The sequence below is a fragment of the Rattus norvegicus genome, chromosome 1, assembly GCF_036323735.1.
Source record: "Rattus norvegicus strain BN/NHsdMcwi chromosome 1, GRCr8, whole genome shotgun sequence".
NCBI classification, from domain to species: Eukaryota; Metazoa; Chordata; class Mammalia; order Rodentia; family Muridae; genus Rattus; species Rattus norvegicus.
In genome coordinates, this window is record NC_086019.1 from 56,867,901 (window position 1) to 56,889,427 (window position 21,527).

Consider the following 21,527-nt stretch of genomic DNA (forward strand, 5'->3'; position numbering starts at 1 on the left):
TTTGGTAGATGAGCGTTTAAAAATAAAGATTTGTCTTTAACTCAAAAAAAATAAAAGAAAAGAAAAAAGGAAAAAGAAAGAAAGAAAAAGAAAGGAATCAGATGTTGGAGTAGTTCCTGGGTTTGCGTTGGGTCAGATCTCCCCCTCGTCGATGTGCCTCCATCTTCCTTTCATGTCTCTGTTTCTTTTCTGTGAATAAACACTCTGACAGAAGCTCCTTAGCAGAGTGCGGTGGGTTTATTCCTGCTCACAGTTCTAGGTAACCGTTCCTTATTACAGGACAATCACAGATGCAGGAGCAGGCTCATCTGGTCACATTGCAACCACAGTCAACAATAGAGCAGCCGGATTCCTGGACTACAGACAACTTTTTCAACCTCATGGGTCAGCACAGAAAAGAAGCTCTGTAGAGGCTTTCTGTCACCCGTGGGCAAACAGTTTCAGGAGGGAGAGACATGGCTTATGGCTTCAGCATTTCCTTAGTACCAAGCCCCATACCTGACTCGTGTAAGGATTCATAGTCAGTGTTTCCCCCCTGGCAGGCCCCTCAGTCTTCCTCAGGAGAGAGGCTGCCCCTTTCTGTGTGCACTAATAAACACAGTCCCATCTGGTGAAGGTCGGACTCCTGTGTCTTTCTGTCTTCCATCTCTGTATTCTACCTTAAAAAGTAACAGTCAAGCAGCAGAGAGCAAGGCATGCAGCTAGCACAGTCCAGAAATCTCAGCAAACGACACATAGGACCAGGCAAGACAAACTAAGGGACCAGCCAGTCAGATTCCAAGACCTTATGAATTTAACCCATGTCAGGCTTTCAGAGGGTGAACACACTCGAAGACAGAAGGTGCATCAGTAGGATGGGTGGGGGTGGGGATGCGGTGGAATTCCCACAGCTGAGTAAGACCCACAGGAGTCTGGACACAGTAGCCTGGCATATTAAGCTGTGTGCTGGCGAAGACTAAATCCTGCTTCATTTGTTTTAACTGTGGAATAAGGTAAACTTCAGTTTCTCTCTGTGTGACATTTTTCTTCAACAGACGGAATCTTAAATGTAAATGTGGGTGTTGTGTGTGGTGGGAAGCATCTGTGTTATCTGAGAGCTTCAGTAACTAAGAGCAGCTGAAGCACAGAATGAGGACTTGAGCACTAGTGTGCTCTTGGGACAAGAGAGTGTCCACGGGACATTCACAAGTATGAAAACCTCAAGAGAGAGGCGAATCCTCAGTGAGAATTGGACATCCCAGGGGAGGGGAGGGGAGGAGACCCAGCAGTGATGGAAGTGGGTGGGAAGGTCCTGGGACTGCAGAGGGCTTTCTCCAATGGAGGTTGATGACAAAACCCCTGGGCAAAAGAAAAGGCAGTGCTCTGACTATGAATAGCAAACAGTACACACAGACTGGTTAGCACTTGATAATAGCAGCTTACCAGATACTTTAGGGCTGTGACTGCACAGTGCTTTTCAGACCACCCTAGGATCACCTCAAGAGAGACAAGTAGGGGTCCATTCCAATATGGAACCCTGAGGAGGGAAAGTTAAAGAACAGAGTTAGAGCTGTTCTGCTATTTAGACTTAGTGATTGCCTTTGTTACTATAGGAGTTCTCCATTGTGGAGTGCATTCAATGGGCTGGGTGCTTTCCCACGTACTTATGAGCTTCATTTTTAGAAGAAGCTACAATGTAGATTAAGTTTTTAATTTATATCACTTAATTAGGTAATTCTTTGAGTACACACACCCACACACACATCACACACACACATACACACACACACACACACACACACACACACACACACACCACACATTAAACAATTAGCAGAAACAAAGGACTCATAAGGAACAGTGTGTGTACAAACTGCCAACACCAGGGAGTCCCACAGGGAACTCGGTGCCGACATAAATGGCGGCAGGCCCCGCTGGTGCTCTGCTTGTACTGGATGAGGCTCCCTTCATCCCCACACAGCAGAGCCACATCCTTTGGAGAGAAGTGCACATCAGTGCACACTGCTGCTCTGCTGTCTTAACGATTGCATAGAAACCCCTTCTACAAATGAGCTATAATCTATTCAGCCAGACCCCTTTAAGGAATGTTTGGATGGCTGCCAATCCTTTGCTTTTAAACCCCATTGTGCAAGGGATACCATGATTTCGCAAATGATCAATGGCCCAGATTCAGCTTCTCAAATCCAATTCCAGCATATCCCTCGACGTCCTCATGGGGTTTGCTTTTCCAGCTCCAATCCTAAGCAAGGCCATATTTTCTCTTTACAGACAACTAAAACAATACATCGCTGTCTGTGGACAGGAGCAAAACTGGGACCCAGCTGTCTCAGTAGGCCAAACAATGAACATACTGTCATATGTAAAACAGTGCCCTCTTCCCACCGATTTCTAACAGTGTAATTGCCGTGCGATGGAGTTATTTTTATTTTATGATATAGTAAATATCTTTTCAATTTCTCATTTTAGCAAGCTGGGGAAATGAATAGAGTACTCAGTAAAGTGCTCGCCTTGTAAGTCTGAAGACCTGAGTTCACTCTCTAATACACATATTAATAAAGCAAAACAGCTGGGTGGGGCTAGAGCTGCCTTTAATCCCAACACTCGATGGGCAGAGGCGGGCAGATCTCTGTGAGCCTGAGGCCAGCCTGGTCTACAGAGAGTATTCCAGGACAGCAGTGGCTACAAAATAAACCATGAAGATTGAGAGGGAGAGGGAGAGGGAGAGGGGGAGGGGGAGGGGGAGGGGGAGGGGGAAGAGGAAGAGGAGGGGGAGGGGGAGGGGGAGGGGGAGGCGGAGGAAGAGAGAAGAGAAGAGAAGAGAAGAGAAGAGAAGCGAAGCGAAGCGAAGCGAAGCGAAGCGAAGCGAAGCGAAGAGAAGAGAAGAGAAGAGAAGAGAAGAGAAGAGAAGAGAAGAGAAGAGAAGAGAAGAGAAGATCCAAGCATGGTAGTGCACACTTCCAATCCCGGCACTGGCAAGATGGAGCCAGGCAAATCCCTGGGGCTAAATGGCCAGTCTAATGCTCTGACCAGGCCAACTGGTGTTGCCGTTGGCAGGAGTCAGGGGCAGCATTTCTATACTCATGTCCTCAGGCCCTGCTCACCTGCACACAATCAAGGTTCAGGGTCCTCTCTCCCATGTGCTGCTGCTTCTAAGAGATTGGCCAGCTCATGGAATGACAAAGAGGGCACATATGTGTAATATGTAAGGTGTGTTGATTGCTTTCCTGGGTGTGTACCCACGCAGAGTTCTCCAGCAGAGTGCAAACTGGTGCACAGGGCTCATCGTGTGGTACAGCCCTTGACTTCACCCATCCGGCTGATTAAAACCATCTGTGTGTTTTAATTGGCATCTCAGCACTGTGCGTGCACCCAGGCATTTCTGGATGTTTATGGACTGGTGCTGTTTCTGTAAACCATGCATTCTGACCACCTTTAATTTTCTATTGAGTAATTGAAGCACTTTTTTTCCCTCTTGGCCACTTTTGGTCATAGATACTGGGAAGACTACTTTTTTATCTGGGAACAGTCAACCACCCCGACCCCTCATGATATTTTTTTTTTGTCTTTACTTTGACACATGCTATTTTTTCTTTTGTATAAAATGTTTCAGAAAATCTGTGTGTCCAAATTAACTAATTAATTGCATCTTTTATGACTTGAAGTTTACAAGCTATTTAAAAAAAAACCTTTTGTGTTCAAGTTTATGAGAAGGAAGTTTTCTCAAGTATCACACAATACACACGAAAAGGAGAAGTTAATTGAAACAATGTATTTCTAGGTACAATTAGTCTCAGTGGGTGTCTGTGCTTGCTTTGTAAAAGCTGCTTTTGCTTAATGAAGAAAACTGAAATGGGTCTGGGAGGTAGTGGTGCACACTTTTAATCCCAGCACATTGGAGATAGAGGCAAGAGGAGCTCTTCCAGTTTAAGGCCAATCTGACCTATGTAATGAATTTCAGGACAGCCAGGGATGTCATTGAAGGACCTCATGTCAAAAAAACAAAAACAAAAAAAACCCCAAAAAAACAAAAGAACAAAAAAACAAAAAAAGGAGAAAGGGAGGGTATGTGGGGAGGGAAAAGGAAGACCAGGAATGGTGTAGCCACACACTTCATTAGAAATGAGGTTTGCTGGAGCTTCCTAATAGGGAATATGGGGATGAGATGGTGAGGAGGGTGGAAGTGAGGGTGAGTCATTCATTACCAGTGCAATTCATGAGTTCTAGTCATTCATTAGCAATGGAAGACAGTCTTGTCTCGGGTCCTTACCATTAACCACACGAGGGAGCTTGGCTCAGGTTGTGACCTAACTCAGGGACTGTGAAGACAGGAGTCAGTGTTTCCAACCTCCTGCTGACCCAAGGAACTCAATCCCAAGTGGCTGTGGATGGATGAACCGGTCAGTCACAGGCTCTGCCTTATCCACAGTCCCAGGGCAAGCTCTCCAGGCTGCTCCATAGGCCACCCAATGCTGCCCTTGGCAGAGCACAGGGTCAGCTCTCCTGCTCTCCTGCCCTCAGGGCAGGCTCACCTCTACTCTAGAGTCCAGAGCCAGCTCCCACGTGCTGCTCAGTCAAGGCTCAGGTCCACTCTCCCAAGAGCTACAGCCTGTGAGGGACTGGGTGTGTCTCAGGGCCTGAAACAAAATAATTGGGACTAAGGAAAGGAAGAGATAGCAGAAGAATTGGTAACTGATGAAGGACTTTGTAAATATTTGTAAATAATTTTAAAAAATTTGTGTATGAGTGTTTCTGTGTGTGTGTGTGTGTGTGTGTGTGTGTGTATTTGTGTGTGTATGTACATGTGTATGTGTAGTACCCACGGAAGCCAGAAAAGGCCACTGGATCCTGGGACTAGAGTTACTGATGACTGTAAGTCACCATGCGTGCTGGGTAACCTTGGTCCTCTGCAAGAGCAGCAATGGCTCTTTGTTACTGAGTCATCTCTCCAGACCCTGATAGGGAAGATTTTGAAAAACTGTTTTAAACATGGTGGTAGGCACCATTCAACACATGTGCCAACACTTCCAAATCTTATAGTTGTCTTAACTGTCAAGAATTATTAAAATGGACACATGTTTAAAGAATAATTTTTATTTAAAAATCCTAAGTTCTGAGAGGAGCAAAGGAGAATCCTTTCTGTTCCTCGCCAAACAACATCAACAATAAAAAGCTCCCAACTCTTGATTCGTTTTGTGAAAACATAGGAAAGAGCGACTTGATGGGGCATTACATTGTACCTTGAATGAAAAATGTCCAGCCGGGACAGAAGGCAACCAGTTCTCCCCAGACTGCCATCGTCCTTGCCTCCTGTGCACATAGCACTCTCCAGCTGAGGTGGCTTTCAAAGGATGGGAATCGTCTGCACCATCTTCCTGCCAGGGCAGGTCACCAGGTGGGACCCTGTGGAAGGGACCTGAAACTTCCAAAGAACGGAGGGACTTGTGCCACTTGATGCAAGCAAAGACAGTTTCTACCTGCCTGAGATTTTTATTACAAAGGTTGTTCAACTGGACAATCACAACTCGAGAATGGCCCAGAAATCCAAACGTCCTCCTCTTTGCCAGAGTACAGTCTCTAAACATGACCACCACTGTCTGCTAGGTCATCTCTGAGAGTGCTGTCTCACCCAGATGAATACTTGGCCTAGATAGGCTGTGACTCAGATGGTGAATAATGTGGTTCTCAACCTTCCTATTGCTGCGACCCTTTAATATCATTCCTTGAATTGTGGTGACCCCCTAATCATAAAACTATTTCTGGTGCTACTTCATAACTGTAATTTTCCTGCTGTTATGAATCCTAATGTAAATATCTGTGTTTTCTGATGGTCTTAGGTGACCCTTGTGAATTGACCTCCAAAGGGGAACGACCTACAGGTTGAGAGCTGCTGATGTAGAAGAATGAGAGCTGGGCCTGTCAGGAGGGGCTCTGAGGGGTTTCCTGGGAGGAAGCCACCTAAGGGTCCAGGGTTGAGGACCTAGTGCTCTGCACAGAGGAACCCACCACACCCAGTCCAACAGTCTCCTGGAGAATTCCAGGGTCTGTCCGGATTAAGCTGGATCTCAGAGGGCTGTGAGTGAGAAAGGGAGAGGCCCTGTTATAAAAACTGAAGGCCTTAGGAGCACAGTGTCCTTAGCGAGCTCTTAGAATGTTCGTTGTCATGGCTCAGTGCTGGGTTCCTGCGTCCACGGCCCTGTCTGTCCATGCTCGTGGCCTCAGTCATTTTAGACACCTAGGTCTGTGCAATGGTTGTCTCACCATTGCTTGCTGTGCTGAGAGAGCAGAGACTGGGCTGACAGAGGAGGCGATTGAGGATGCAGAGCCACTTGGAGGCCTTTGGGCATCCATAGAGGCGATACCGGAAGAGGGGGCTCTGCCTTGTCACTGGTGACAGGGAAGCATGCTGGTGAGGCACCTGAAGGAGTAACAAATTTGACAGAAGGGACAGGAACTCCCAGCGCCCAATCCTATGGAGGCCACTTAGAGGCAGACTATGACCAGCACACAGTGGTCCAGCATGTAAGGACCCCATTAGGACACATGACCTTCTTGGCCCTGAGGTGGGCCCCATTACCCAGCGCCAGATAAAGGAGGGAGAGGCTGGGACTTCCTGACCGCCTTGGGCCCAGGAGTAAGTACTTCACATGACTCCCATCTCACCCCAGGCCTTTTGTTTTTGCATCTTACCTGCCCCCAGGCCAGCCTGCAGACAGAGAGGCCCAGTCCCCTTGTCCTCATCTCATGCTCAGACACACAGGACTGTAGGACAAGCTCTGGAAGCCCAGAGCAGCCAAGGGTCTGTCCGGTAAAGTGTACCTGTGCAAGGGGGCTGGTGGAACATTAGGCGTGCAGGAACTGGCCCTGCTGCCTCCACATGCCTCACATAGAACCTCTTAGCTGGTCTCTGTGCTGGTAACTCAGAGGAAACGAGAAGAGGGACCCAAGTGCTGAGATCCAAAAGCTTTTTCATCAAGGGACTTGTATTTCCTGTGAGAATTTTTGGGAAGGAAGCTGTGCAGGGTTTCTAAGAAGAACGTGTCTTTCTTTTAATTCAAGTTAATCGAGTCCCATGGAGGAGATAGAGGGAGCCAGTGTTCCAGCGGAGTAAAATAAATACTCATTTCTTAGCCATGCTTCTTGGTAGAAGCCAGATGTATTTGAAATGGGAGTGGGAACTGCCTCTGCAGGTCAGAACAGGGCTCCTGTGACCACAGTAGACACTAAGCTATGGGGTGGATGCCACTCAAACAAGGATAATTACCTCAACAAGAATACCACTTGGCTGGCTGCTTTTGCAGTAGGCTTAGGGGCAACACTTTCTGATGCCTGTCCTTCCTGATGTCCTCTGTTGGCTCCCTGACAGCTAAATAGGAACATAGCAAGTGCTCTATGCAGCAGTAAGCATTCTTCTTCATCCCAAAGGCATGTCGCTTTTCTCAGGGTATTTTATCACAACAAAAGTACAACTGGAACAGGGTGCTGCTGGGAGGGTAAAGTCGAGTGGTAAGGGGCATGCACAGTCCTTACACAGAGGATGGAGGCACTGGTGTCAAGACAAGACATCATCACTGGAAAAGAACCAGCTATGTCACAGATAGCTACGCTGAGCCTCGAGGAGACAAGTTGTGCTAGGCTCAGGCGTGGGAGTTGTTAGAATTAAGGGCAGGCCTCACAGGTTTGAGTTCCCTGCCCCGTGGTTCTTATTTATAGTTAGTTGCTGGGTAACAAGCTGTAAGACACTGAAAGGCAAAACTCCAAGCAGGCTGACTGCTGTTACTATCTCCAGAAGAATGCTTACTTTAAAGGGATTAAGTTCACTACAGTAGCATCTATCCATCTACTCTCTCTCTCTCTCTCTCTCTCTCTCTCTCTCTCTCTCTCTCTCTGTATCTCTCTGTCTCTCTGTCTCTCTCTGTCTCTCTCTCTCTGTGTCTCTCTCTGTATCTCTCTGTCCGTCTCTCTGTCTCTCTCTCTCTGTCCCTCTCTCTCCCCATCCCTGTCCTTCCACTCTTCCACCTCCCCCTCTTTCTCTGTGTGCTTGTTTCCTTTTCTTTCTTTCTTTCTTTCTTTCTTTCTTTCTTTCTTTCTTTCTTTCCTTCTTTCTTTCTTTCTTTCAGAAAGCTCAAGGGAGTCTACGAGAGTGATGAGACTACTAGCAGTTGGGGTTGGAGAGACTGAAGTGGACATCTTCTGTAGGCAGGCAGGATTTCCAGTATGGGAGGGAGACAGTAACCAATCCATAAAAGCTTTAACCCCAAATGTGTCCCAAGTGCAAGATGTTCAGGGATAAAGATGGAGCAGAGATTGAGGGAAAGTCCAAGCAGTGACCTTGAGATGCACCCCATGGGAGAGAGCACTATTAAAGATAGTCTAGGAATTGCAGACAGTACCTGATGTGTCTTCTGCCAGGCTTCCTCCAGCACCTGATGGTAACAGATGTAGAGACCTAGAGTTAAATGTTAGGGGGAGAGTTGGGGATTTAGCTCAGTGGTAGAGCGCTTGCCTAGCAAGCGCAAGGCCCTGGGTTCAGTCCCCAGCTCCGAAAAAAAAAAAGAAAAAAAATGTTAGGGGGAGCTTGAGGAGTCTTGTGGAAAAACGAAGTAGAATTGAGATAGTCAGAGGGACAAGGACACCACAAGAAGAACCACAGAGTCAACCAACTTGGGCGCATGAGGGCTCACAGAGATTGAACCACCAACCAAACAGCATGCGGGGGCTAAACCTAGGCCTCCTACATATTTGTAGCAGATGTGCAGCTCCTCTTCAGGTAGATTTCTCAACAATTAGAGCAGAGGCTCTCTTGTAATGTTGCCTGCCTTTGATCCCTTTCCCCTAGATGGGCAGCATTTTCTGACCTCAGTGGGTGAGGATATGCTTAGTCCTGATAGGACTAGATGCCCCAGGGCAGGGTGATACCCAAGAAGCTGGGCTCTCCTTTTCTGAGAAAAGAAGGGACTTAGGGAAAGAGACGCATGTGAGGTGGGTCTAGGAGAAGAGGAGAGAGGGAGAGACTATGATTTGGATGTAAAGTGAATAAACAAATAAATAAACTTGAAAAACCTAAGGGAGACGCTTACCTTAGAAACAATGGCCAAGGTGACTGATGGCCTTAACACTTTCCCTCACACAGGTGTTCTCACACCAACAACTAGTACACCTACAAGGCACAGACACTCACACACACACACACACACACACACACACACAGATGTACTCACAGTCATCCATAGGAATACCTACTCAAACACACATACACACACGTATACACACACAAACAGGTACTCACACATTCAAGTAAAGGTAAAAGAAAACACACACACATATACACACATGTGTGCCCCCCCCCACATACACAAGCCACCCTCCTTCCAAACACACACTGATCTAAACACACATACAGAAGCTCACACACAAACCAATCAAAAGCAAAATCCATGCACTGCTCGCTAGATACAACAAAATCACCGAGGTCTCCACTCTACCACTCTTCTCAACTCATTCAAAGATCCAGGCCTAGCCGCAGTTTAACATCCGTTGACTGGAGTGCCTCACAGTCACTCCTCATGAGTTAATAGCAGGACCTATACTGACACAGCTCAGGTGGGCTATAAAGACTGCCATTAGGCTTTTAGAAATCAAAGCATGTAGAATATGATGCTGTCCTTAGATTTGAGCTTCTATACTTCCTACACTTTCCCCATTCAGGTATATTAGAGCTTGGTCCCTTCCAAGGCACTTTTAATTTGATGGTTTGAGGCACGAAGTTATTCTTCCTGGGGCCTTGGAATGCCACAGGGCCAATTTTCCTATGTGAAGAAGATGCAGAAAAATCTACAAGGTCATCTTTCACAAACAGCTATTTTATTCTCAGAGTCGGATAAATACATTGAGAAGACATATATCCTCCACTAAGAGTGAGGCGAGAACTTGTGCCAAGAGGAGGTGTGTGATGTGACCCTGGTCGGCAAAAGGGCTCTGGTCTTTACCAGCTTTGGACTGGTTTTCAACCTCCACCAGGAAGAGTGATGCCTTTGAGGTGCTCTCTTGCCACCTGGCATCTCTTCATTTGCTTTCATCCTTCCACAGCTGACCTGGAAGGTGACAGCTCTCACAGCGCTCCCTTCTGCAGGTCCGTGTCCACACGTGGGTCCTCTTCAACACTGGGACTGCAGAGATGCAGCATCCGGCATCCTCTAGTGATCTTCTAAAAGGCAATGACACATGTGAGAGGGACTCTGGGACCTCTGCTGTACAGGGCATCTCTCCAGCTGTGGTCACCCTGTTCCAAACTGCTCTCCAAGCTTCTCTGAACCTCTTCCCCTCATCTCCTGGCCTCCACCCCATACCACCCTCTCCTCCCTCAGCATCTCCTTCTCTTCCTTCTCCAACTTCATCCTCCTACATTGGTCAGTATCCTGCTGTCCCTTTCTAGTTGAATGTATTTTAGTATTCCCATGAGCAGGATGAACATGGGAGTTACTGTTGGCAATGACAGATGTGCTGGTAGCTTAGACTTAACCATCGTCCCACGGTGTTTTAGACCTAGCTTCCCCGTGCATCGTCCCATAGACATACACACTATGATAACCTGCCAGTTGACTCAGACACGAGTAAAATAGATACAAATAAAGCAATGTACCTGGGCAGTGTTGGATGCTTGCTCTCTGGATTCCTTCCATGTTCTTCATTTCTGGGGAACAACTCTGTTGTGCCCCAGGGGAGGTTTTTTCCTGGACGGAATGCAGCAACACAGGTTCATCAGGCCATTTCGGATGTTCTTGACCCACCCCCTAAATCTTTTGGGCCAGGGCCTGCTTGCGACAGGCTTAACCTCTGCTGAGGCACTGGATTCTGTGCTTTCAGTGTTGATGGTCTTCTTGCCTCTGCTGTGCACTGAATAAAAGCAGGGGTCACTAATAGAAATTCTGTGGGTTAGCTCCACTGTGGGTGTTATCTGATGTGGCCTGCAGAGAAGACCACCAGGCCAACTGGCCCTCTTGACTAATCCATGACTAGCTGTCTGGCCGAGGTCAGAACCTTGACTATCAGAGGATGACCCGTGCCATCTGGGCTCGCTTCCTCGCCTTCTGAGCCCTCGCACTGAAGTAGCAGGGTAATCAAGGGTCGGGAATGGGGTCATGCATGGATGAGGCCGGGTTGGGATGTCACACTCTTGAAGAGCCTGCTTTTCCAAAAAGTAGTAACAAGCCATACTTTGGTTGAATTTCTTCTGATCGAGGGAGTCTTTAACCTCTTGGGCTTCAAATCCAATGTCCTGCATTGCTCTAAGAATGGCTGGGTCTGGCCTGAGGGGGATGAGTTCCTTACAAGGTTGTGGGAACCCCTCTGAGTCTATCTTAAGCCAGGGATGAGTCAAAAAGTCAGGAATTGTGGGCCTCTGCTGGGAATTCACTTTCATTAAAAGACTCAGCAGGTCTTGTAGCTCTTCTGACAGGCCAAGTGGTTCAGCATAAGTCCCTAACACAACCTGCCTTCGGAGTAGTGGTAGCCTGACAGCCTCAAATGGGAGTTTTCCAACTGTCATATAATAAAGAATTACTCCTAGGGCCCACACGTCGACCTTGGGGCCCTCATAAAATTTCCCGAGTAACAGCTCAGGAGCAGAAAATGCATAAGTCCCATAGTGCGTTCTCAACTTTTGCCCAGGCCGCACTTGAGTGGCAGAGCCAAAATCAACAATTTTAATTCTTCCCTTGGTATCGACTAATATATTGTCCGGTTTAAGGTCCCGGTGTATAATGCCTTCTTCATGGCAGTATCCCACAGCACTTAATAATTGTCTGAATATGCCCCGTGCTTCATCCTCCTGCAGATGGCCAGCCTCTTTGATGTGAGAATAAAGCTGGTTCCCCTTGGCCAACTCCATGATGAGGTATGTTATCTTTTCAGTGTCAATGACTTGTATGAGAGATACAATATTTGGGTGGTTGATCCTCATCATGATTTCTACCTCAGATGTGACCTGATGGCACCACTGTTGTTTCTTGAGGAGCATTTTGACAGCCACGGGGGTACCTGTGAGGCGGTGCACGGCCAACTTCACGGCCGCGTGGAAACCATGGCCGATGGTATTCAAAACCAAATATTGAGAGCAGAAACTCTCTGTGCAAGAGCTGCCCTGAGATCGGAGCCTTTCTGACTCCCGTTCGCACCCGAAGCTCATTGGAGGTAACAGAGTATAAATCCTACCTAAGAGGAAGGAAAAAGAAATAAAGGGAAGAAAGAAAGACAAGATGGAAAGTAAAATAGTGAAAAATAAGAAAAACAGAAAACTAAAACCAACCAAAACAACAACAGAAACCCTCAAAAGTAAAACAACTCGAGAGCGGAAGAGACCACCAACACTGCTCACCCCTGCACACATCCCTGGCCCAAGAGGAAACTGTATAAGGCCTCTGGGCTCCCGTGGGGGAGGGCCCAGGAGCGGCAGGACCCCTGCCAGAGACACCACCGGACCCTGAAGGAAACAGAACGGATAAACAGTTCTCTGCACCCAAATCCCGTGGGAGGGAGAGCTAAACCTTCAGAGAGGCAGACAAGCCTGGGAAACCAGAAGAGACTACTCCCTGCACACACATCTCGGACGCCAGAGGAAAAAGCCAAAGACCATCTGGAACCCTGGTGCACTGAAGCTCCCGGAAGGGGCGGCACAGGTCTTCCTGGTTGCTGCCGCTGCAGAGAGCCCCTGGGCAGCACCCCACGAGCAAACCTGAGCCTCGGGACCACAGGTAAGACCAAATTTTCTGCTGCAAGAAAGCTGCCTGGTGAACTCAAGACACAGGCCCACAGGAACAGCTGAAGACCTGTAGAGAGGAAGAACTACACGCCCGAAAGCAGAACACTCTGTCCCCATAACTGACTGAAAGACAGGAAAACAGGTCTACAGCACTCCTGACACACAGGCTTATAGGACAGTCTAGCCATTGTCAGAAATAGCAGAACAAAGTAACACTAGAGATAATCTGATGGCGAGAGGCAAGCGCAGGAACCCAAGCAACAGAAACCAAGACTACATGCCATCATCGGAGCCCAATTCTCCCACCAAAACAAACAAGGAATATCCAAACACACCAGAAAAGCAAGATCTAGTTTCAAAATCATATTTGATCATGATGCTGGAGGACTTCAAGAAAGACATGAACACACTTAGGGAAACACAGGAAAACATTAATAAACAAGTAGAAGCCTACAGAGAGGAATCGCAAAAATCCCTGAAAGAATTCCAGGAAAACACAATCAAACAGTTGAAGGAATTAAAAATGGAAATAGAAGCAATCAAGAAAGAACACATGGAAACAACCCTGGATATAGAAAACCAAAAGAAGAGACAAGGAGCTGTAGATACAAGCTTCACCAACAGAATACAAGAGATGGAAGAGAGAATCTCAGGAGCAGAAGATTCCATAGAAATCATTGACTCAACTGTCAAAGATAATGTAAAGCGGAAAAAGCTACTGGTCCAAAACATACAGGAAATCCAGGATTCAATGAGAAGATCAAACCTAAGGATAATAGGTATAGAAGAGAGTGAAGACTCCCAGCTCAAAGGACCAGTAAATATCTTCAACAAAATCATAGAAGAAAACTTCCCTAACCTAAAAAAAGAGATACCCATAGACATACAAGAAGCCTACAGAACTCCAAATAGATTGGACCAGAAAAGAAACACCTCCCGTCACATAATTGTCAAAACACCAAACGCACAAAATAAAGAAAGAATATTAAAAGCAGTAAGGGAAAGAGGTCAAGTAACATATAAAGGGAGACCTATCAGAATCACACCAGACTTCTCGCCAGAAACTATGAAGGCCAGAAGATCCTGGACTGATGTCATACAGACCCTAAGAGAACACAAATGCCAGCCCAGGTTACTGTATCCAGCAAAACTCTCAATTAACATTGATGGAGAAACCAAGTTATTCCATGACAAAACCAAATTTACACAATATCTTTCTACAAATCCAGCACTACAAAGGATAATAAATGGTAAAGCCCAACATAAGGAGGCAAGCTATACCCTAGAAGAAGCAAGAAACTAATCGTCTTGGCTACAAAACAAAGAGAATGAAAGCACACAAACATAACCTCACATCCAAATATGAATATAACGGGAAGCAATAATCACTATTCCTTAATATCTCTCAACATCAATGGCCTCAACTCCCCAACAAAAAGACATAGATTAACAAACTGGATACGCAATGAGGACCCTGCATTCTGCTGCCTACAGGAAACACACCTCAGAGACAAAGACAGACACTACCTCAGAGTGAAAGGCTGGAAAACAACTTTCCAAGCAAATGGTCAGAAGAAGCAAGCTGGAGTAGCCATTCTAATATCAAATAAAATCAATTTTCAATTAAAAGTCATCAAAAAAGATAAGGAAGGACACTTCATATTCATCAAAGGAAAAATCCACCAAGATGAACTCTCAATCCTAAATATCTATGCCCCAAATACAAGGGCACCTACATACGTAAAAGAAACCTTACTAAAGCTCAAAACACACATTGCACCTCACACAATAATAGTGGGAGATTTCAACACCCCACTCTCATCAATGGACAGATCATGGAAACAGAAATTAAACAGTGATGTCGACAGACTAAGAGAAGTCATGAGCCAAATGGACTTAACGGATATTTATAGAACATTCTATCCTAAAGCAAAAGGATATACCTTCTTCTCAGCTCCGCATGGTACTTTCTCCAAAATTGACCATATAATTGGTCAAAAAACGGGCCTCAACAGGTACAGAAAGATAGAAATAATCCCATGCGTGCTATCGGACCACCACGGCCTAAAACTGGTCTTCAATAACAATAAGGGAAGAATGCCCACATATACGTGGAAATTGAACAATGCTCTACTCAATGATAACCTGGTCAAGGAAGAAATAAAGAAAGAAATTAAAAACTTTTTAGAATTTAATGAAAATGAAGATACAACATATTCAAACTTATGGGACACAATGAAAGCTGTGCTAAGAGGAAAACTCATAGCACTGAGTGCCTGCAGAAAGAAACAGGAAAGAGCATATGTCAGCAGCTTGACAGCACACCTAAAAGCTCTAGAACAAAAAGAAGCAAATACACCCAGGAGGAGTAGAAGGCAGGAAATAATCAAACTCAGAGCTGAAATCAACCAAGTAGAAACAAAAAGGACCATAGAAAGAATCAACAGAACCAAAAGTTGGTTCTTTGAGAAAGTCAACAAGATAGATAAACCCTTAGCCAGACTAACGAGAGGACACAGAGAGTGTGTCCAAATTAACAAAATCAGAAATGAAAAGGGAGACATAACTACAGATTCAGAGGAAATTCAAAAAATCATCAGATCTTACTATAAAAACCTATATTCAACAAAATTTGAAAATCTTCAGGAAATGGACAATTTCCTAGACAGATACCAGGTATCGAAGTTAAATCAGGAACAGATAAACCAGTTAAACAACCCCATAACTCCTAAGGAAATAGAAGCAGTCATTAAAGGTCTCCCAACCAAAAAGAGCCCAGGTCCAGACGTGTTTAGTGCAGAATTCTATCAAACCTTCATAGAAGACCTCATACCAATATTATCCAAACTATTCCACAAAATTGAAACAGATGGAGCCCTACCGAATTCCTTCTACGATGCCACAATTACTCTTATACCTAAACCACACAAAGACACAACAAAGAAAGAGAACTTCAGACCAATTTCCCTTATGAATATCGATGCAAAAATACTCAATAAAATTCTGGCAAACCGAATTCAAGAGCACATCAAAACAATCATCCACCATGATCAAGTAGGCTTCATCCCAGGCATGCAGGGATGGTTTAATATACGGAAAACCATCAACGTGATCCATTATATAAACAAACTGAAAGAACAGAACCACATGATCATTTCATTAGATGCTGAGAAAGCATTTGACAAAATTCAACACCCCTTCATGATAAAAGTCCTGGAAAGAATAGGAATTCAAGGCCCATACCTAAACATAGTAAAAGCCATATACAGCAAACCAGTTGCTAACATTAAACTAAATGGAGAGAAACTTGAAGCAATCCCACTAAAATCAGGGACTAGACAAGGCTGCCCACTCTCTCCCTACTTATTCAATATAGTTCTTGAAGTTCCAGCCAGAGCAATCAGACAACAAAAGGAGATCAAAGGGATACAGATCGGAAAAGAAGAGGTCAAAATATCACTATTTGCAGATGACATGATAGTATATTTAAGTGATCCCAAAAGTTCCACCAGAGAACTACTAAAGCTGATAAACAACTTCAGCAAAGTGGCTGGGTATAAAATTAACTCAAATAAATCAGTTGCCTTCCTCTATACAAAAGAGAAACAAGCCGAGAAAGAAATTAGGGAAACGACACCCTTCATAATAGACCCAAATAATATAAAGTACCTCGGTGTGACTTTAACCAAGCAAGTAAAAGATCTGTACAATAAGAACTTCAAGACACTGAGGAAAGAAATTGAAGAAGACCTCAGAAGATGGAAAGATCTCCCATGCTCATGGATTGGCAGGATTAATATAGTAAAAATGGCCATTTTACCAAAAGCAATCTACAGATTCAATGCAATCCCCATCAAAATACCAATCCAATTCTTCAAAGAGTTAGACAGAACAATTTGCAAATTCATCTGGAATAACAAAAAACCCAGGATAGCTAAAGCTATCCTCAACAATAAGAGGACTTCAGGGGGAATCACTATCCCTGAACTCAAGCAGTATTACAGAGCAATAGTGATAAAAACTGCATGGTATTGGTACAGAGACAGACAGATAGACCAATGGAATAGAATTGAAGACCCAGAAATGAACCCACACACCTATGGTCACTTGATTTTTGACAAAGGAGCCAAAACCATCCAATGGAAAAAAGATAGCATTTTCAGCAAATGGTGCTGGTTCAACTGGAGGGCAACATGTAGAAGAATGCAGATCGATCCATGCCTATCACCCTGTACAAAGCTTAAGTCCAAGTGGATCAAGGACCTCCACATCAAACCAGACACACTCAAACTAATAGAAGAAAAAGTAGGGAAGCATCTGGAACACATAGGCACTGGAAAAAATTTCCTGAACAAAACACCAATGGCTTATGCTCTAAGATCAAGAATCGACAAATGGGATCTCATAAAACTGCAAAGCTTCTGTAAGGCAAAGGACACGGTGGTTAGGACAAAACGGCAACCAACAGATTGGGAAAAGATCTTTACCAATCCTACAACAGATAGAGGCCTTATATCCAAAATATACAAAGAACTCAAGAAGTTAGACCGCAGGGAAACAAATAACCCTATTAAAAAATGGGGTTCAGAGCTAAACAAAGAATTCACAGCTGAGGAATGCCGAATGGCTGAGAAACACCTAAAGAAATGTTCAACATCTTTAGTCATAAGGGAAATGCAAATCAAAACAACCCTGAGATTTCACCTCACACCAGTGAGAATGGCTAAGATCAAAAACTCAGGGGACAGCAGATGCTGGCGAGGATGTGGAGAAAGAGGAACACTCCTCCATTGTTGGTGGGATTGCAGACTGGTAAAACCATTCTGGAAATCAGTCTGGAGGTTCCTCAGAAAATTGGACATTGATCTGCCTGAGGATCCAGCTATACCTCTCTTGGGCATATACCCAAAAGATGCCTCAACATATAAAAGAGACACGTGCTCCACTATGTTCAGCGCAGCCTTATTTATAATAGCCAGAAAATGGAAAGAACCCAGATGCCCTTCAACAGAGGAATGGATACAGAAAATGTGGTACATCTACACAATGGAATATTACTCAGCTATCAAAAAACGAGTTCATGCAATTCGTAGGCAAATGGTTGGAACTGGAAAATATCATCCTGAGTGAGCTAACCCAATCACAGAAAGACATACATGGTATGCACTCATTGATAAGTGGCTATTAGCCCAAATGCTTGAATTACCCTAGATCCCTAGAACAAACGAAACTCAAGACGGATGATCAAAATGTGAATGCTTCACTCCTTCTTTAAATGAGGAAAAAGAATACCCTTGGCAGGGAAGGGAGAGGCAAAGATTAAAACAGAGACTGAAGGAACACCCATTCAGAGCCTGCCCCACATGTGGCCCATACATATACAGCCACCCAATTAGACAAGATGGATGAAGCAAAGAAGTGCAGACCGACAGGAGCCGGATGTAGATCGCTCCTGAGAGACACAGCCAGAATACAGCAAATACAGAGGCGAATGCCAGCAGCAAACCACTGAACTGAGAATAGGTCCCCCGTTGAAGGAATCAGAGAAAGAACTGAAAGAGCTTGAAGGGACTCGAGATCCCATATGTACAACAATGCCAAGCAACCAGAGCTTCCAGGGACTAAGCCACTACCTAAAGACTATACATGGACTGACCCTGGACTCTGACCCCATAGGTAGCAATGAATACCCTAGTAAGAGCACCAGTGGAAGGGGAAGCCCTGGGTCCTGCTAAGACTGAACCCCCAGTGAACTAGTCTATGGGGGGAGGGCGGCAATGGGGGGAGGGTTGGGAGGGGAACACCCATAAGGAAGGGGAGGGGGGAGGGGGATGTTTGCCCGGAAACCGGGAAAGGGAAGAACATTCGAAATGTATATAAGAAATACTCAAGTTAATAAAAAAAAAATAATGTGGAAAAAAAAAGAAAAAGGAAGAACGTACTCCCCTTGCAACACACACAAAAGAGAGCCACACAAACATAATTCCACCTCTAGCAACGAAAACAACGGGAGACAGCAATCACTATTCCTTAATATCTCGTACCAGCAATGGACTCAATTCCCCAATAAAAAGACATAGTCCAACAGTCTGGACATGTAAAAGAGGACCCAGAATTTTGCTGCATAGAGGAAACATACCTCAGTGTCAAAGACAGCCTCTACCTCAGAGTAAAAGTCTGGAAAACAATTTTCCAAGCAGATGGTCCCAAGGAACAAGCTGGAGTCGCCATTCTAACGTCTAACAAAATTGACTTTCAACCAAAAGTTATCAAAAAACTTTCATATTCATCAATGGAAAAATCCACCAAGATGAACTCTCAATCCTGAATATCTCTGCTTCAAATGCAAGGGCACCTATATTCATAAAAGTATACTTAGTCAAGCTCAAAGCACACATTGCACCTCACACAATAATCATGGGAGACTTCAACACCCCACTCTCATCAATGGACAGATCATGGAAACAGAAACTAAACAGAGACATAGCTAATCTGACAGAAGTTTAGGAACCAAATGGATTTAACAGATATTTATAGAATATTTCATCGTAAAACAAAAGAATATACCTTCTTCTTAGTACCTCAAGGTACCTTCCCCCAAACTGACCATATAATTAGTCACAAAACAGGTCTCAACAGATACAAGAAGATTGAAACCAACACTAGCACAAAATTCTCCAAATTGTAAACATAAGAAAAACAAAAGAAGTAAAAAAAAAAACCTCAACAACTCTGAAAGCCAAAAACAATCCAAGCAAAGAAAACCAGAAAATAAAATCAGAAGCATAAAAGGTTAAAACTCAAATAATCCCTGGGTCGTGATGGTCCATACCTTTCCTCCCAGCACTCAGGAGGCAGAGGCAGGAAGATCTCTGAGTTTGAGGCCTGCCTGGTCTATAGAGAAAGTTCCAGGGTACTCAGGGCTAAGCAGAAAAACCTAACCTTAGGAAAATAAACAAAGAAAAAACCCAAACCCAAGCCCAAACCCAAACCCTCCAATATCCCCAGGCTAGGGAGATAGTTCAGTAGTTAACTAGCAAAACTCAAGGGAAAATGTTCTGATCTTTAAAACTAATATAAAAACTGTCAACCGTATAATTTTAATTTTGGATTATGAAATAGTTCAAAGACCTCAACATAAAATCAGACACACTAAATGTAATACAAATAGTATTGAGAACTCATTGGTTCAGGAGACAACTTCCTGAACACAACACCAATGGCTCAGATACTAAGATCAACAATGGGACCTCATGAAACTGAAATCTTCTGAAGTGCAGAGGACACTGTCTTTAGGACAAAACAACAGCCTAAAGAGTGTGGAAAGATCTGCATGATCCTACATCTGACAGAGGGCTAATATCCAAAATACATAAAGGAGCCAAGAAGCTAGACATTGTGAATGCAAACAACCCAATTGAAAAGGGGCACAGAGCCAGAGAATTCTCAAGTGAGGAATCTCTAAAGGCTGAGAAGCACTTAAAGAAAAGTTCAACGTACTTAGTCATCAACGAAATACAAATCAAAATGACTCTGAAATTCCATTTTACACCCATCAGAATGTGTAAGATCTAAAACTCAAGTGACATCACATGCTGTTGAGGATATGGAGCAAGAAGAACACTCTTCCATTGTTGCTGGGAGTACCAACGTGCACAACCACTCTGGAAATCAATTTGGCCGTTTCTTAGAAAATCGGGAATAGTTCTAACTCAAGACCCACCTATACCACTCCCAGGCATATATCCAAAAGATGTTTCACCATACCACAGGCAACTTCCTCAACTGTATTCATAACAGCCTTATTCATAACAGCCAGAAACTTGAAACAACCCAGATGTCCCTCAATGAAGAATGGATAAGAAAATGTGGTTCATTTACACAATGGAATATTACTCAGCTATTAAAAGGAGGACACTGTGAAACTTGAATGCCAATGATTAGAAACTGAACATGTCATCCGGAGTGACGTAACCCAGACCCAGAAGGACAAACCTTGTATGTATACACTTATAAATGGATATTAGCTACAAAGTACAGGATAACCATGCTATAATCAACAGACCCAGAAAAGCTAAATAAGGATGACTCAAGGCAGGATGCTTGAATCTCATTCAAAAGGGAAATTCAAAAAGTTGTGTGGAGGGAGGGAACTGATGGGGAGAGGATTGGGGACAAGAACAGGGCAGGGCACAGAGGGAGGGGAAAGGAGAAAGCTGGGTTTGGGCAATGCATCTCTGGCATGAAGGAGACTGGGGGTGGGAGGCTCCAGGGAGTCTCTTAGAGTGATGCTAGCTGAGCCTACTAGCAGCTGGGGTTGGAGAGACTGACATACCCATGTCCTGTAGGTAGAAAGGATTTTCACTAGGGGAAGGGGGACACTAACCAACCCACAAAACCTTCAACCCAAAACTTGTCTTACTTATAAGATGTTTAGGGATAAAGGTGGAGCAGAGATTGAAGGAAAGTCCAACTAATGATCAGCCCAACTTGAGACCCAGTCCATGGGACAGAGCATTGTTAATTATATTCTATGACTTGCACACAGGACTTAATATGTCTTCTGCTCCTAACAATTGGAGCAGAGCTTGTCTCTTACTCTGTTGCCTGCCTTCGGATCCCTTTCCCCTACATGGGCTGTTTTTTCTGGGTGAGGATAAACTAAGTCCTGCTAGGAATTGATGTTTCAGGGCAGAGTGATACCCAAGGGGTTGCCCACTTCTCTGAGAAGGGAAGGGAATTATAGGAAGAGGGGCATGTGAGCCGGGAG

At 44.6% G+C, this 21,527-nt stretch overlaps 1 protein-coding gene across 2 annotated transcripts in view; it reads right to left on the bottom strand.

Moving 5' to 3' along the window:
* Nucleotides 1–9,844: 9,844 nt before the first annotated feature.
* The window catches only part of LOC134482794 (sperm motility kinase 2B-like), a 12,321-nt gene continuing 638 nt past the window's right edge, over nucleotides 9,845–21,527 (bottom strand). The window contains exons 2-3 of one of the 2 annotated variants that reach the window (XR_010059338.1): nucleotides 10,640–10,730; nucleotides 9,845–10,204 (exon numbers count right to left, since the gene is read on the bottom strand). Coding sequence is in view for 1 of the 2 variants with exons in the window: in XM_063276983.1 (XP_063133053.1) it covers nucleotides 10,685–12,184 (1,500 nt within the window). In the remaining variant the exon portion in view is untranslated. Of the gene's footprint in view, nucleotides 10,205–10,639; nucleotides 12,211–21,527 lie in introns of both variants that reach the window. The other variant, XM_063276983.1, reaches the window with a different exon arrangement.